The sequence below is a fragment of the Frankliniella occidentalis genome, unplaced genomic scaffold (assembly GCF_000697945.3).
Source record: "Frankliniella occidentalis isolate FOCC.00 unplaced genomic scaffold, Focc_3.1 Scaffold23, whole genome shotgun sequence".
Classification (NCBI taxonomy): domain Eukaryota; kingdom Metazoa; phylum Arthropoda; class Insecta; order Thysanoptera; family Thripidae; genus Frankliniella; species Frankliniella occidentalis.
In genome coordinates, this window is record NW_026267153.1 from 1,170,784 (window position 1) to 1,183,549 (window position 12,766).

Genomic DNA, 12,766 nt, shown 5'->3' on the forward strand with positions numbered 1-12,766 from the left:
TGCCACCCCCGCCCCCGCCGCTCTCGCAGTAGCCCTTTCCCCGCAACCCTCCTGCGTTGCACCGGCAGCGGCGTCCTCCGTTGAGGAGGGCATCGCTGCGCAGAGGCCCCGCGCCGTGGACGCGTCCGCAGGGCCCTCTCAGGGCAGCCGCGACCCTGGCGCAGGCGGACCCACCTCTCCGACCCCTCCCGTGGCCGCCGCGGCAGCGCTACCCGACTGCGTCTTGGACAGTATAAAAACGGTTGGGGCAGACTCTCATTTGGGCGCACCCCCGAGGCAAGTCTTGGAGGAAAATGGGCGAAATGGTCTCGAACCTGTGGACAGATCTCAACATCGATGATCGAGCAGGTCCGGACTTGGGGAGAACCTCAGGGAGAACTCTCGCTTCGGTCTCAGGGTGCACAAGTCAGAAATGATCTCAAATAGGTTTTCGTTGGTAGCTCGGAAAACGTATCATGTTAAGGTACTCTGTGGGTACCTTCCGATAGACCGAGCCTCGCGAATCGAAGAGAACGGATGTGTCATTTGATGTAGTCTCCAAGAATTTCAGAAGCAATCTCGCTCGGCGGCAGAACTACAGCGGTCTGTCCTGGTGCCCTATTGTAAATTACTTTATGTTCAAACACATGGTTGTTTTGTGCGCTTTGTAATTCTGTTCCCTTTTATTTTCGTATCAACTGCATTTACTTATGTACAATCTCTGAGAAAGTACAATGTAATTTACCATTGTATTTTGCATCTATTGTGATAACATTTAGCCTTAAGTCTTAAGTGTGTTGTATTAAGATTTTCTGATACTGAATTGTTTAGACAACCCAATTCACCATCTCTGAACCTTATCAAATTGAGGGATGTTTTATAAAAGACTACAATTGGAATTAAGAAGATATTTTTTTATTCCCAGGTTCACAAAGGAAGGTTTTTGCTTCAGTTACAAAATATAATTTTGAAGAGATTATATCAATTCAAGAATCAAAAACTAATGCATAATGCAGTAATTTATTGCAATTGGTGTACATGTACCCAATATATGTTTTTGTTTTGGCTTGGGTCTTAACGAAATTCTTTAAGTCTATTCTTGCATAGAAAAATACAATTAAAATAAATTTTGACCTTTTTAACATAAATGGTATTAAGACCCTAATCCCCTCCCCCCCCCCCCCAAAAAAAAAAAAACCAAATCAAATATGACATAAAACAAAATACAGAAGTACATACATTACACAAATGATTATACAAGTAAACCTCAGTGGGTTAGAGGTTACACAAAATAGACCAATATACAATTCTGGGGTTGTTGAATAAAGAGTACAAAAATATGGCGGTTGAAATTGTCCAAGGCATATGTGGCAGTTATTGCAGCTCAAGAGTCAAGAGCAAGTTATCAATATCACAATGTTCGATCAAAATCAGAAAAAAAGGGAACATGAGAAATTCAATTGTTTGTTGTATGTACACAAAGGTGAGTATTTCCTACATTTTTGAGATTAAATTCAGCAAGTAGTACCCACGAATCAGTCTTATGGAAATCACCAGGATTTAGGATGAATCTTAGAATAAGATAACATCTTGTACATACGATGCCTTCAAATCTATGTTCGGGCAGCACTGATTTCAAAAAATTAGAACTGTAACATCGTATTGATGTTGAAACAGAGCAAATATCTAAAATTATGAAGTAGTGGATGATTCATTCAATATCCCACCTTTCAATTTAAAACTACACAACACTGAAGCAATATACATTCACGTTTCCCATGGGTTAATGTAAATAATAAACCTACATCCTACCTTATTGCATAAATTAAGCCCTCATTACTCCAAAGAAAAATATTGCAGAAATTAGGGCGGAAAATAAATTACAAAAGATGAATATTACAAAACATTCAAACAAAAAAAGAAAACAGAAAGCAAAAACAAAGAAGAACAGAATATTTAAAAAAAAAATCTTCAGAAGGTGTGATTTCAGCTCTATTTGTATTAATTGAGAATGTTTCAATGGAGCTTCCTCTTCTTTCCTGAAAGACAATAGAAATAGATATAAAAAATAACCCACTGTTCTGACGTGTAAAATTTCATTAGCGATATAAACATGGTTCAAAATTGAGTTACCTTTCTTTTTTCCCTTAGCAGCTGATGATTTCCTCTTTTTTGGGTTTGCTGAAGTTCCAGAGCCACCTTCCAAGACACTTATGTCACCAAACCTAGTTAAGTCATCTCCAAGAGTACCAAGAGTGGTAAGACGGCGAGACTTGTGCTTCTGCTGTTTGCTGACAGGTAAGCGAGTGAAATAGGTTTCTTCATACCTGCAACAATGAGATGGTCATAGATTAAACTTTAAAAAATTAAGAGAATTTGAAGTTTCTGTTAAATACAATTTTATACATACTCTTCCCGTTCTCTGTGTTGACGAGATAATACAGTTTGAGTAGCTGTAGCCTGTGATATTTCTGTTGGCGTGTCCATATACTCCTCTCTTAACTCCTGCATGACAGAGCTCTGCAAAGCTCGTTTTTTGGCCCTTTCTAACTGCTTTTGTTGTCTGGACATTGTTGTCTCATCACCATCTGTGGGAAAAATGTATTCATAACAAGCATACATGCCATAATGTCCAATTTTATACACATTTATTATAGTCACACATACCATAGTGCACAGCTGCAAGTTTGGGAGGGACATAGACACCAGACTTCTTTTTATCCTTGCTTTCTGAGTTTTCATCATCAGAATCATCTCCACTTCCACTGTCCTCATCAGATTCTCCCAACTTGTTAGCAAAGTTCTCAGGATTTGCACGAAACTGGCTAGGATCATTGGCATCAGTCTGTCCAGTGACAGCTGCTTTGACTAACTTATCTATTTGATACTTAAGTTTATGATCAATAGGTCGAATACGCTCAAGCACTGTTCTTATCTCAACCAGGCGGTCTAAGAGAAAAGGGAAAACAAAAAGAGTGAAAACGAACCTGATCTTAAGAAATAACCCAATCCTATAATTTTTTAAATGATTAGAACTTACCAATTGCAGGGTCATTCTCAATTTTATTTCCAGATACCTTCCGCAACACTACATATGTAATGTTGATGAGGTAGCTTAGCAACATATGGTATTTCATTTCAAGAAAGCTCAAACCCTGGAAATATGAACAAAGTTGAATAAGACACGCATGACTAACATTTCAAAATCATAATAATACCAGACAAATTTAAAATTGCTCACAGAATCAGTTGACATCTCCCCCTTCTTCACTTGACTTAACATATTGTCAACAAGCTTTGTCACAGATTCAACACTTTGATTCATCTCACTCAGAAGTTGCATTGCCTGAGGTAAATCTTGTTCTACCATTTCCTCAACTGCCGCAGCCTAGAGAAGAGAATGTTTATAAAATACCAACAATCCTAGAAGAATACACGTACTTTTAAAATTTGAATAGGAATAAAAATTGACAAATCTTCCTGTCCTAACGCCAGATCCTCAATAAAAGTGAATCCATGCAGGGATCCGTGATTAAATTTCAACTAAAACTAGTACAATTATGTCAACCCTATGGGCTAAAATGTTTTAAAGAGGTTGGGTTGGACCTAGCAGACCACAGCAGAACACGAGCAGACAGACGGCGTGTAGCGACACCTTGGCGACACACTTCAACAATATTTTAGAATCAGTACCCACCTGCACCATTTTGAATGGCGTTAGAAACGAAGCCTAGTTCGTCCAGAATAATTGTTGGGGATGAATATAAAAATATTCGGCCAAAAATTAGAAACAAGTTCGAATGTAAACACGAACGCACGCGAAGCGGGCAAGCAGCCGCTCTCGTGGTCCTGTCCTGTCGAGAAATCGACAGCAGACGACCCGTGATTTTTCCCAAAGGCGCAGGGATTGCCAGGCTGTGCAACAGTTCCTCATTCATTGCCGACGGAGAGGAGCGAGGAAGGTTGCACCTTCGACTTGAAGCAAATTCCAGTCACGACTAAACGGGTGTGTTGTGGTTACTGCCAGTGAGACGTAAAGTGAAGTGGCGCACGTAAGGGGATAACAGACGGCTGAAAATTCAAGAGTTATCTAAACGGACCTGTGCCGTGCAAAGTTCTAGGCAAAAGGCAAGGTAAGCAGACGCCTCTTTGAACGCAAATATTTCAATTTATCGTATGTTCTTCAAGGTGTTGTCTCCCGCTGTCTGTGTCATGGATACTACATTCTTTTACAACATGTTATTTATATTCAGCACTATTTCGTTCGCATTTAGATTACCTAATATCACATCCTTAACTTGCCTTTTACACGGCGGGTGTTTTTCCTCCGAAACGATCGTGTGGTTGCAACCATGAATGGGATTTCATCTATCTCGCAGCTGATTGGTCCATTTCTACGTGGTGGGGGGTATAGTGGGCCGGGCTTAGGTTCGATCATGCGCAGTTGCGCGCTTTCTTCGTCGACAGCGCTTTGGCAGTGTATTTGTGTATGCGTTTGAAGGTTTCGAGTGAAGAAGTTTGTATTACGGCAAACTGATATTGTACGCGAGTTGATGCTGTTTCCACCCTTTCCTCCGGGAGAACGGAGGTTTTAGGCTTGTGCTGTGAACTTGGAACCCGTGATAAGGGTCTCTTTGTGAGGTACGCCGACTTTTGGGTTATTTCTCTAGTGGTTGTGGCGCTAATCTTTGCCTTGTTGCAGAGTTGCACGCTCGTGCGTTTATAGCTAATGTTTCTCCAAGTCCTGTTTATTTCACTTGCAGAATTGTTAATGTAATAAGTTTTGTGGTCTTCAACCTGTGTTGTCAATGAATTTTCATCAGTTTTTACGTTGGAATATCTTTTATCGCCGTTCTGAAACGAACACACCTCGAGAACCATTTGGCGTAGTGGGCTCCTTCTCCTATTTTAATTTTGTATTGCTCTTGACAGCTAGACGTTCGTGCAAGCAAATCATTCTGTGTTCTACAGTTCAGATCATGTGGTTTCGTGTTTCATGTGTTTTCTTACAAATGTGTTACACTTCATGTCCGAAAATTATTTCCAAACTCGCAAGCACGCCTTAATGTTGTATGTTATTCGTAACAGCTGATATGGTTCGCTGGTAACACTGATAGATACAAGACATGTCCGAAGATAAAATGTGTATCTTTGTTTTCCTTCTTAAGTACGACCCTTTTACCATTTTCCCAACCACAGACTATGAAGCCGGTTTCGAGACAGATTCGAACTTTGAGTTCACCCTTGGCTTTGCGAAGTTCGGCGTCAAGTTGTTTTGTTGTTGTGTTGTCTTTCCTGAGAACTTCCGCCTCCGCCGTGTGGGTTACATTTTGAGTTCGTCATGTTGGCCTTACTTCTTGTGATTTAAAAGAACTTTGCCGTTGACGCTGTTGATTCTTACGTAGTCTGAGGAAAGGGGGTGTTTTCCTGTAGATTATTTTGCTTTGGCCATTCTAGAAATGTTTTTGCCTGTTACTCTTCCCTCCTTGGATCTTCTGTTACTTTGTTAACGCTGTATGGATAGTAAAACATCAACCACTTACCTCTCGCGCTCAAAAGTAGTGCCTTAAATCTCACGGCCTTCCTTCTCTTGATTTCGGCCGTAGGCGCGTTGCCTCATGATCTGAAGGTAAATTTTGCACGTACTAGTTCGAAATTGTTAAAATAGAGAGAGTAACTAAAACTAAATGTAATTTCACCCCCTTGACCATGAAGTAGTTACATTTGTTGGTCTTATTCTATCCTTGACTTCGCGGGGAGGTTGTTGTCGAGGTGTAAGGCTTCTCGTACGTAAATGTCGTCACCGGTACACCTTCACCGTGTCTGCTAAAGGCACTGTGGTTACTTTTCACTTTACTTTCCTTTCTTGAAAGCCCTATGCGTCTCTTTGCGTAGCGAGTCAATCACCTGCTACATCACTCCTTGACATTTGTTAGTTAGTACATCATGTTTCTTGCGTTTCCACACTTTCTCTGACTGTCCTTTAGGAAAATTAGAGAGTGGTCTCAAGATTCTCCCAGTTTCTTCCTGCCTGCAGGCAGGTGTTGCAAACCAACCATTTAGTTTTCAGAAAATTTGTATCATTTGTCTTTGTTTTATTTCCTTTTTTTGTAACTTTACAGTCCACACATTTTACTTTAAACTGTCAAAGTTATATGTGCCTGCACTACTACTGTCAATATTTTATAATCTAATTGCTGTTGCTTTCTCTTTATTTTTTAAGTATTCTGTATCAGTTACATTATATTCCCTAAATGTGCTGTTCTCTTCTCAGAATTATTTTTGATATTATTTCTTATCTCCAAAATGGAAATTGTTTACCATCTTTGTTCTTTTGCTGATAATATTTTTTTATGCCTCTTTCCAGAATGAATGCTTCTCCCCATCAGCTGTCCCAGAACGAGGGAGGCAGGGAAATCAGTGTCAGTGGAACATTACAATCTCCTTCTGGGCAAATAGTAAGACCTATTTTAACACGAGGACCTGTATCATCTCCTAGTGTTGCCACAACTACAGCTAATGGTAGAGGCTACCCTGTGGTATACCTGAAAATGCAGCAAAGAGAGGTAAATAAAATACCCCACTCACGTTCATTTCATCACATGTTGCAAGTATTTTCTCTATTTCTGTTTTACTTTGCAGCAAATAGTGCCTGTTGTAAGCAGATCAGGCAACTTGATCACTACTGGCTCCAAAATATCTACAGCTCCAAGTGGAAACATATCATTGCCCCCAGGAAACCAATCAGGCTTTGTGACAATTCAAGGGCCTATTAGGTCTGTTTCTCAAACCTCTAACACCCAGACCTCTCAGCCACACATAATAACACTGCCTAAAGTTGCTAACACAACTTTAGCCCTCTCCAATCAGCAGCTGTATGCTCTGCAAAGTGTTTCTGGTTCTAATCAGGCAGCCCCTGTCCAGCAACAGCAATATGTTACAATTCAGGCCCCAATTGTATCCAAAACACAACAAAGTTCAGCCGCATTAAACACTCAAGTGCAGCCGCAATATGTAACAATACGCACCCCTGTACTTGCTCAATCTAGCAGTGGTGCAAGTTCATCACCCCAAAGCCAGTACTTGACAATCCAAGCCCCTGTAGTCCAGTCAAGTGGGCAAAATACTCAATCGCCTACAGCTACTTATTTACCTGTATCTTCTGTTGGGCAAGCAGTTGGGCAAGTAAAATCTCCTGTAACTTATCAGGTTCTCAAGTCAAATGTTAAACCTGATGTGAATGTTGTTTATCCAGGTTTGTATTTTACTTTAATCCATTTACTGTAGCTTTTATCCATCTGTGAATTAATAGCTTCAATTTCCAATTTATTTTCTTGTATTATTTACAGTTTCTGTTTCCAACATTGTGCCATCAAATCAACAGAAAATGATTTTTACTCCAGTTTCAATGATGCCAAAGATTGTAGCTGGAAGCAACTCTATAACTGTCCAAGCAGGCTCAGAATTAGTTTCCAGTGGTTTGAAGCTTAGCACAAACCCTCAATATTCAACAAAAATAATTAATAGCACTGCAGTTAATGTTCTTCAAGGCAAATCTGTTCAAACATTATCTATTCGTAAGGATGGAACTGTAGTACCCTCTGTTGAAGGAGTATCAACTTCCATTAATCAGCCAAAGGTTTTAATGCCTATGGGGGTATCTGTTTCAAATTCTTCCTCCATAAACTCATCTCAAGGTTTCATAAACCTAACCATAGCCAATGGCCACATTCAGCCTGGTAGTGCTTCATTCCCAGGTAAAGTATTGAGCTTAACTCTTGTTAACATATATCTCACTAGCACCTCTTTCTAAAATATGTTATTCAACTTTTAATCTTTACCATAGGTTCTAAAATAGGGCAGAAGAATCCACGCGTTGAGAGAATTCATGTGAATGATGGATCTGACCTTGCTGCTGAACGGCCCAAACAATCAGTGACTCCAAGAAGTAGTGAAAATTCAGTAGATTCTGCCACGCAAGACCAAACAGTAGAGGTGTCTAAACAGTCTAGCTCAATGAATGAGGTCATTGACATCAATTCGCTTCTTTTATCTGGCGGTTCCATCAGAAATGAAGGCCCATCTATTCAAGCTGATAACTGCTTCGACTTAGCAATTTCAGAAAGTAGTGTAGCTGAGTCAAAAGTTCAAGGCAAAACTACTGAGCTGTTAAACCAGGAAGAGACACACAATGAAAGTCCTGCCTCTCCAATCAATCTCTTTTGTGAAGAGGGTGATGTAAGTCCTTCTGCCAGTGTCATTAATTAATGTAAAATCTATTAAGTTTCATTGATGAATTTACACTGTATTCTTTTCATTTTTCAGCTTGCAAATTCTCCTCCAAATGAACCCCCTCATCATAGATATACAATTACAATGACAGATAATCCAGAAGACGATATAAAAATACAGCAAGTTCCAGACGATGGACCAGCAACCACTGCCAACACGTCTCAGTTGGAATGTAGCCCCAAAACGTCTGTAAATTCACAGAAGCCCTTGTTGAAAAAGACCTCTCCAAAGCTACTGACAAAGGCAAACCCATCCTCCAAAGGGCAGTCACTTTTGAGGAATCCTGCTGCGACAACATCATCTCCTAAGACAGCCAAGCCTCCCACTAAAGTCGGAGTGAAATCAATTTTAAAGCCACAGACCAATAAAAAACCTGAAATTAAGACTGAAGTTCCTGAAATTGGAAATGACAGTATGGATGCATTGAATTCTGACACAAAAGACTCACTTGATTGTCCAATCTCACCTTTAACTCCTTCATCTTTTGATGAATTTGATGCTTCTGCTGCTTTAGAATGGAAAAATGGGGTTGGGCTCCTTCCTGGAAGCAACTTGAAGGTAGTACTAGGAATAATGTTTCTTTTCTATACTAAGAAGTAGCACTAGTTTTAATTAAATTTGGTATGATTTCAGTTCCGCATGAATGAGTTTGGTTTGATGGAAATGGTAAGTGATGACGATGACAAGTCAGGAAAGAAAGGAACTGATAAGGACACAAATTCAGACAGTGAAGGTCTCATGATAGATGAGGGCAGCAACAGTAGTGTGGAATGCAAGCCCAACCCAGACATAAAAGAGAAAAAAGGTAAGAAGAGAAAAGTGACTTTCACTTTGAATCCTCCATAGTGCATTAAGCCCTGTTATAACATAAATTGTTGCTGAGTCAAAGCAAAATTTTACTGAAAATTTCATGTTGTAGTGCGTTTACAACGCTTACAACATAAGGTTCCCGCGTACTGATGATTTTGTACAAACGAGGTTCCGTTGTAGCTGTGTGCTAGGAATGATTAGTGATTTGAAACCTTTCACCTCTATTACAGATGTGGCTTCCGATGAAGTATACTGCTGTGAGACATGCAATGTATATGGTTTGGCATCAGAATTTCTCAGTGATCGTTTTTGCACTCAAGCGTGCTCAGCGGCATTTACTGTCAAAAAGGCTTGGCAGTACAGACGTGAACAGGACTTGAGAGCATTACGTTTAAGACGGAAAAAGCGCCGTCTTGAAGCTCAAAGACAAGCAAGAGAAAAGGCAGAGCAAGCATCACAAGACAATGATGGGAAAAGTGGCACACCCCAAATTGTGTCCAAGGTATTGCTTAAATTGCTATTTACTGCTATGTTGTTTTTCATTTTTTTCTCATTTGAGGAGTATTCATTTATTATAAAACCTTCATTTTTTTGTGTGTTCAGCTTATGAAGAAGTTCAAAACAACCACTCAAGAAAGTATGTCAGATGGGGATGACAGTGTCGAGGATCCTGTATCCATGGATTCAAACATGCCTATATCTCCCTCGCCTAGCTTTAATTCTGATAAGTCTCAACAGCAAATTGATGGACTCCATGATGATGCAGGAAAAGTATGTAGTTTATTATTATGTAGAACAATTCTTGTTTGGTGATAACCCTGTTTTTATTGTGCTGTAATACAATTTCTAACAGCTTTTTCTCAACATTACCTATTTCAGAAATTTTCCAAGCATAAAGCAACATCTAATTTTACTTGGTCTAAGTATCTCGATATGGTTAAAGCTAAAGCAGCGCCCTCTAAGCTATTCAAAGACCCTTTCCCATTTGGTAAAAATGGCTTCAAAGCTGGAATGAAACTAGAAGGTATAGATCCTGAGCATCCAGCTTGTTTCTGTGTCTTAACTGTTGCTGAAGTGAAAGGTATGTGGTCATTTTAATTAACAAGGGATAGTCGAATGAACATTATTGCTAAATATGTGTTTGAAATTTCTTTTTTTTAGTCTTGTTAGATTATAAATGGCCTTTTCTTTGACAGGTTATCGCCTAAGATTACACTTTGACGGGTACCCAGATAATTACGATTTTTGGGTGAATGCTGATTCACCAGAAATATTCCAACCAGGTTGGTGTGAGAAGAATGGGCGCCCATTAACACCACCTAAAGGATACCAAACATTTAACTGGACTTCTTATCTCAAGTCATGCAAAGCAATAGCTGCACCTAAAATTCTTTTCAGCAATAAAAGCTCTGCAAGTGTAAGTGCTACAACTTTTTGTTTCTTTGAAAAATGTGCTATCAATCATATCTATCTAAATGCTTTTCTCTTTATTTTTTCTCTTTTAGAGTGTTTGTCCAAACAGCTTTAGAACAGGAATGAAACTAGAAGCAGTTGATAAAAAAAACTCATCCCTAGTTTGTGTTGCATCTATATCCGATGTTGTTGATGGGCGGTGTTTAATTCACTTTGACTCATGGGATGATATGTATGATTACTGGGCTGACCCATCATCACCTTATGTTCACCCCATTGGATGGTGCCGAGATCATGGAGTTACATTAACTCCTCCAAACCGTAAGTCACTTTCAAGTACAGTATAACTGGCTTTACATTTTTTTGAATTTTCTTTATGAACCCTCTTGTCCGCAATTTATTTCACAGAGTACAAAGATCCAAGTGTGTTCTCATGGGACAAATATCTTAAAGAAACAAAAACCCAGGCAGCACCAGCTAGGGCTTTCAAACAAAGATCTGCCAATGGTTTCCGACGTGGTATGCGTCTTGAAGCTGTTGATAAGAGAGTACCTCATCTCATTCGAGTAGCAACAGTTGATGATGTACGTGATCACACTATTCGCATTCGTTTTGATGGCTGGCCAGATCAATACAGTTATTGGGTTGATGATGATAGCCCAGATATTCACCCAGCAGGATGGTGTCTAGAAACAAAGCACCCATTAGAGCCTCCTCTGAGTAAGAATATTTTACAATCTCCTTGTAGTTTTGAATTGTGTGGTCAGTAACTAACAATGTTAATGTTTGTTGTAGGTGAAGAAGATATGAAAGTTACAGCAAGGTGCGGCATTCCAGGGTGCAAAGGTGAAGGCCATATCAAAGGGTCTAGATATTCTTGTCATATCACTCCTCAAAACTGCCCTTACGCACCTGAAAATCTCCACAAAGATGCTCATTTACCTGACAGAATGACAAGTGGCAATGACAGCTTAGGTCTTGAAGAATCTCCTAATTTGTAAGTTAACCGCCATGTGTTCACATATACAAAGAAGCAAAACTAAATTTCAAGTTTAATAAAATTGCCTTCTGTTTTAGATCACATTCAGAAAAGGGAGACTATAGGAAGCCCATGACTCGGCCACCTAGATGGAAACGTCTTCTGAATGATGGAGAAGATAGAGAAGTGAAGAGGTAAACCAATTGTTTGATTACTGTCAAATAATTGATTGAAGAAATTTACTGCAAAATCAAATACAATTTAACTTTGTTGTGTCTAACTTTGGCTATTTGCAGGCAAAGATTATCAGATGAAGATGATGAGTTTGGAAACAAGCCATCTTTAATTTTGAGTATGCAGCAGAAGCTTCAATCAGAATTAGAACGGTCTGTTGTTGATCCTGGATACCAGCTGGAGTCAGGCCCTGGTAGACCAGCATTATGGGTGAAGCATTCACAGCCCCTGCATGATTCACCTATGATAAGAGATGCTGTGAACCCTCAATCCTGGACAATTGAAGATGTTCTTGAGTTTTTGTCATCAATACCTTGTCTAGAAGTTTATGGAAGAGTGTTTAAAGAGCAGGTGAGTCAGATTAAATACATATGAATCACATAGTATTGATTTCTTAAATATAGGATCATTTATATGTTATTATACATTTGTTGCAGGATGTTGATGGAGAGGCATTACTAATGCTCACTCAAACTGAGTTAGTTCATAACATGAAACTAAAATTAGGACATGCAATAAGGTTGTACAATTGTATTGTGATTCTAAGACAGAAGTGCATTTAATAGTAACTTGATATTATTGTTATGATTATTGTTCATTCATTCATGTACTATTCATGAAAATATACCATTTGTTTGGACTCACACTGTACAGTTTTGTAAATGATAATGTTATTGTTAGTTATTAGGTTTCTAAGAAAGCAATTAGGGGGTAAGATTGCTGTGAGTCTTTTGGGGAGAATAATTTAGAACTGTTATTTGTATATTGTTTATTTGTGAAATTTACATGAATTTTTTGTCATGTTAAATTTGTACGCTGTTATATATATATTTGCATGTGCTCAAAGGAACTTTGATTCACAATAATAATGACAGTGCCCGCATAAACTTTGTATTATTAAAGCACCTTTTCCTTCTATCTTCCTTCGTTAAAAAATTCCCTCAAAAAAAAAAAGACGATTTCTGATTTTTACGAGTAATTTCGGCCTGCAACGGGTTCTAGCCCTAGCCTCGTCACAGGCCACAGCCGTTAGCCAACGCGATAGGAAACTACAATCGC

General features: G+C 39.2%; 2 protein-coding genes across 7 annotated transcripts; one reads left to right on the top strand and one right to left on the bottom strand.

The window, feature by feature from the left end:
• Positions 1 to 878: 878 nt before the first annotated feature.
• Positions 879 to 3,840, bottom strand: LOC113216097 (neuroguidin). The gene is made up of 7 exons (XM_026435819.2): positions 3,677 to 3,840; positions 3,221 to 3,367; positions 3,020 to 3,134; positions 2,647 to 2,928; positions 2,390 to 2,567; positions 2,113 to 2,306; positions 879 to 2,018 (listed from the first exon to the last, which is right to left on the bottom strand). The coding sequence occupies exons 1-7, from the start codon at positions 3,683 to 3,685 to the stop codon at positions 1,996 to 1,998; spliced, it is 948 nt and encodes a 315-aa protein (XP_026291604.1). The 5' UTR covers positions 3,686 to 3,840; the 3' UTR covers positions 879 to 1,995.
• A 112-nt stretch (positions 3,841 to 3,952) lies between these two features.
• On the top strand, positions 3,953 to 12,594 carry LOC113216087 (uncharacterized). 6 transcript variants are annotated; one of them, XM_052265056.1, is made up of 17 exons: positions 3,953 to 4,112; positions 6,347 to 6,545; positions 6,622 to 7,234; positions 7,329 to 7,736; positions 7,826 to 8,217; positions 8,305 to 8,829; positions 8,905 to 9,076; positions 9,312 to 9,583; positions 9,685 to 9,852; positions 9,961 to 10,162; positions 10,278 to 10,498; positions 10,587 to 10,815; positions 10,903 to 11,214; positions 11,290 to 11,491; positions 11,572 to 11,667; positions 11,770 to 12,058; positions 12,145 to 12,594. In XM_052265056.1, the coding sequence occupies exons 2-17, from the start codon at positions 6,348 to 6,350 to the stop codon at positions 12,268 to 12,270; spliced, it is 4,425 nt and encodes a 1,474-aa protein (XP_052121016.1). In that variant the 5' UTR covers positions 3,953 to 4,112; position 6,347; the 3' UTR covers positions 12,271 to 12,594. The 6 variants fall into 6 exon arrangements, with proteins under 6 accessions (XP_052121016.1, XP_052121017.1, XP_052121018.1 ...); XM_052265057.1 differs by lacking the exon at positions 3,953 to 4,112 and adding an exon at positions 4,439 to 4,620; XM_052265058.1 differs by lacking the exon at positions 3,953 to 4,112 and adding an exon at positions 5,380 to 5,608.
• Positions 12,595 to 12,766: the final 172 nt, after the last annotated feature.

Excerpts from the sequence above, each read along its gene's own strand:
- LOC113216097 (XM_026435819.2), bottom strand. Across the intron at positions 2,929-3,019 it reads TGAGAATGACCCTGCAATTG|ACCGCCTGGTTGAGATAAGA; the intron begins GTAAGTTCTAAT and ends CTTTTCTCTTAG. Across the intron at positions 2,307-2,389 it reads CAACACAGAGAACGGGAAGA|GTATGAAGAAACCTATTTCA; the intron begins GTATGTATAAAA and ends TCATTGTTGCAG.
- LOC113216087 (XM_052265056.1), top strand. The coding sequence starts at position 6,348 with ATGAATGCTTCTCCCCATCAGCTGTCCCAGAACGAGGGAGGCAGGGAA. Across the intron at positions 8,830-8,904 it reads TTCCTGGAAGCAACTTGAAG|TTCCGCATGAATGAGTTTGG; the intron begins GTAGTACTAGGA and ends GTATGATTTCAG. Across the intron at positions 11,215-11,289 it reads CCCATTAGAGCCTCCTCTGA|GTGAAGAAGATATGAAAGTT; the intron begins GTAAGAATATTT and ends TGTTTGTTGTAG.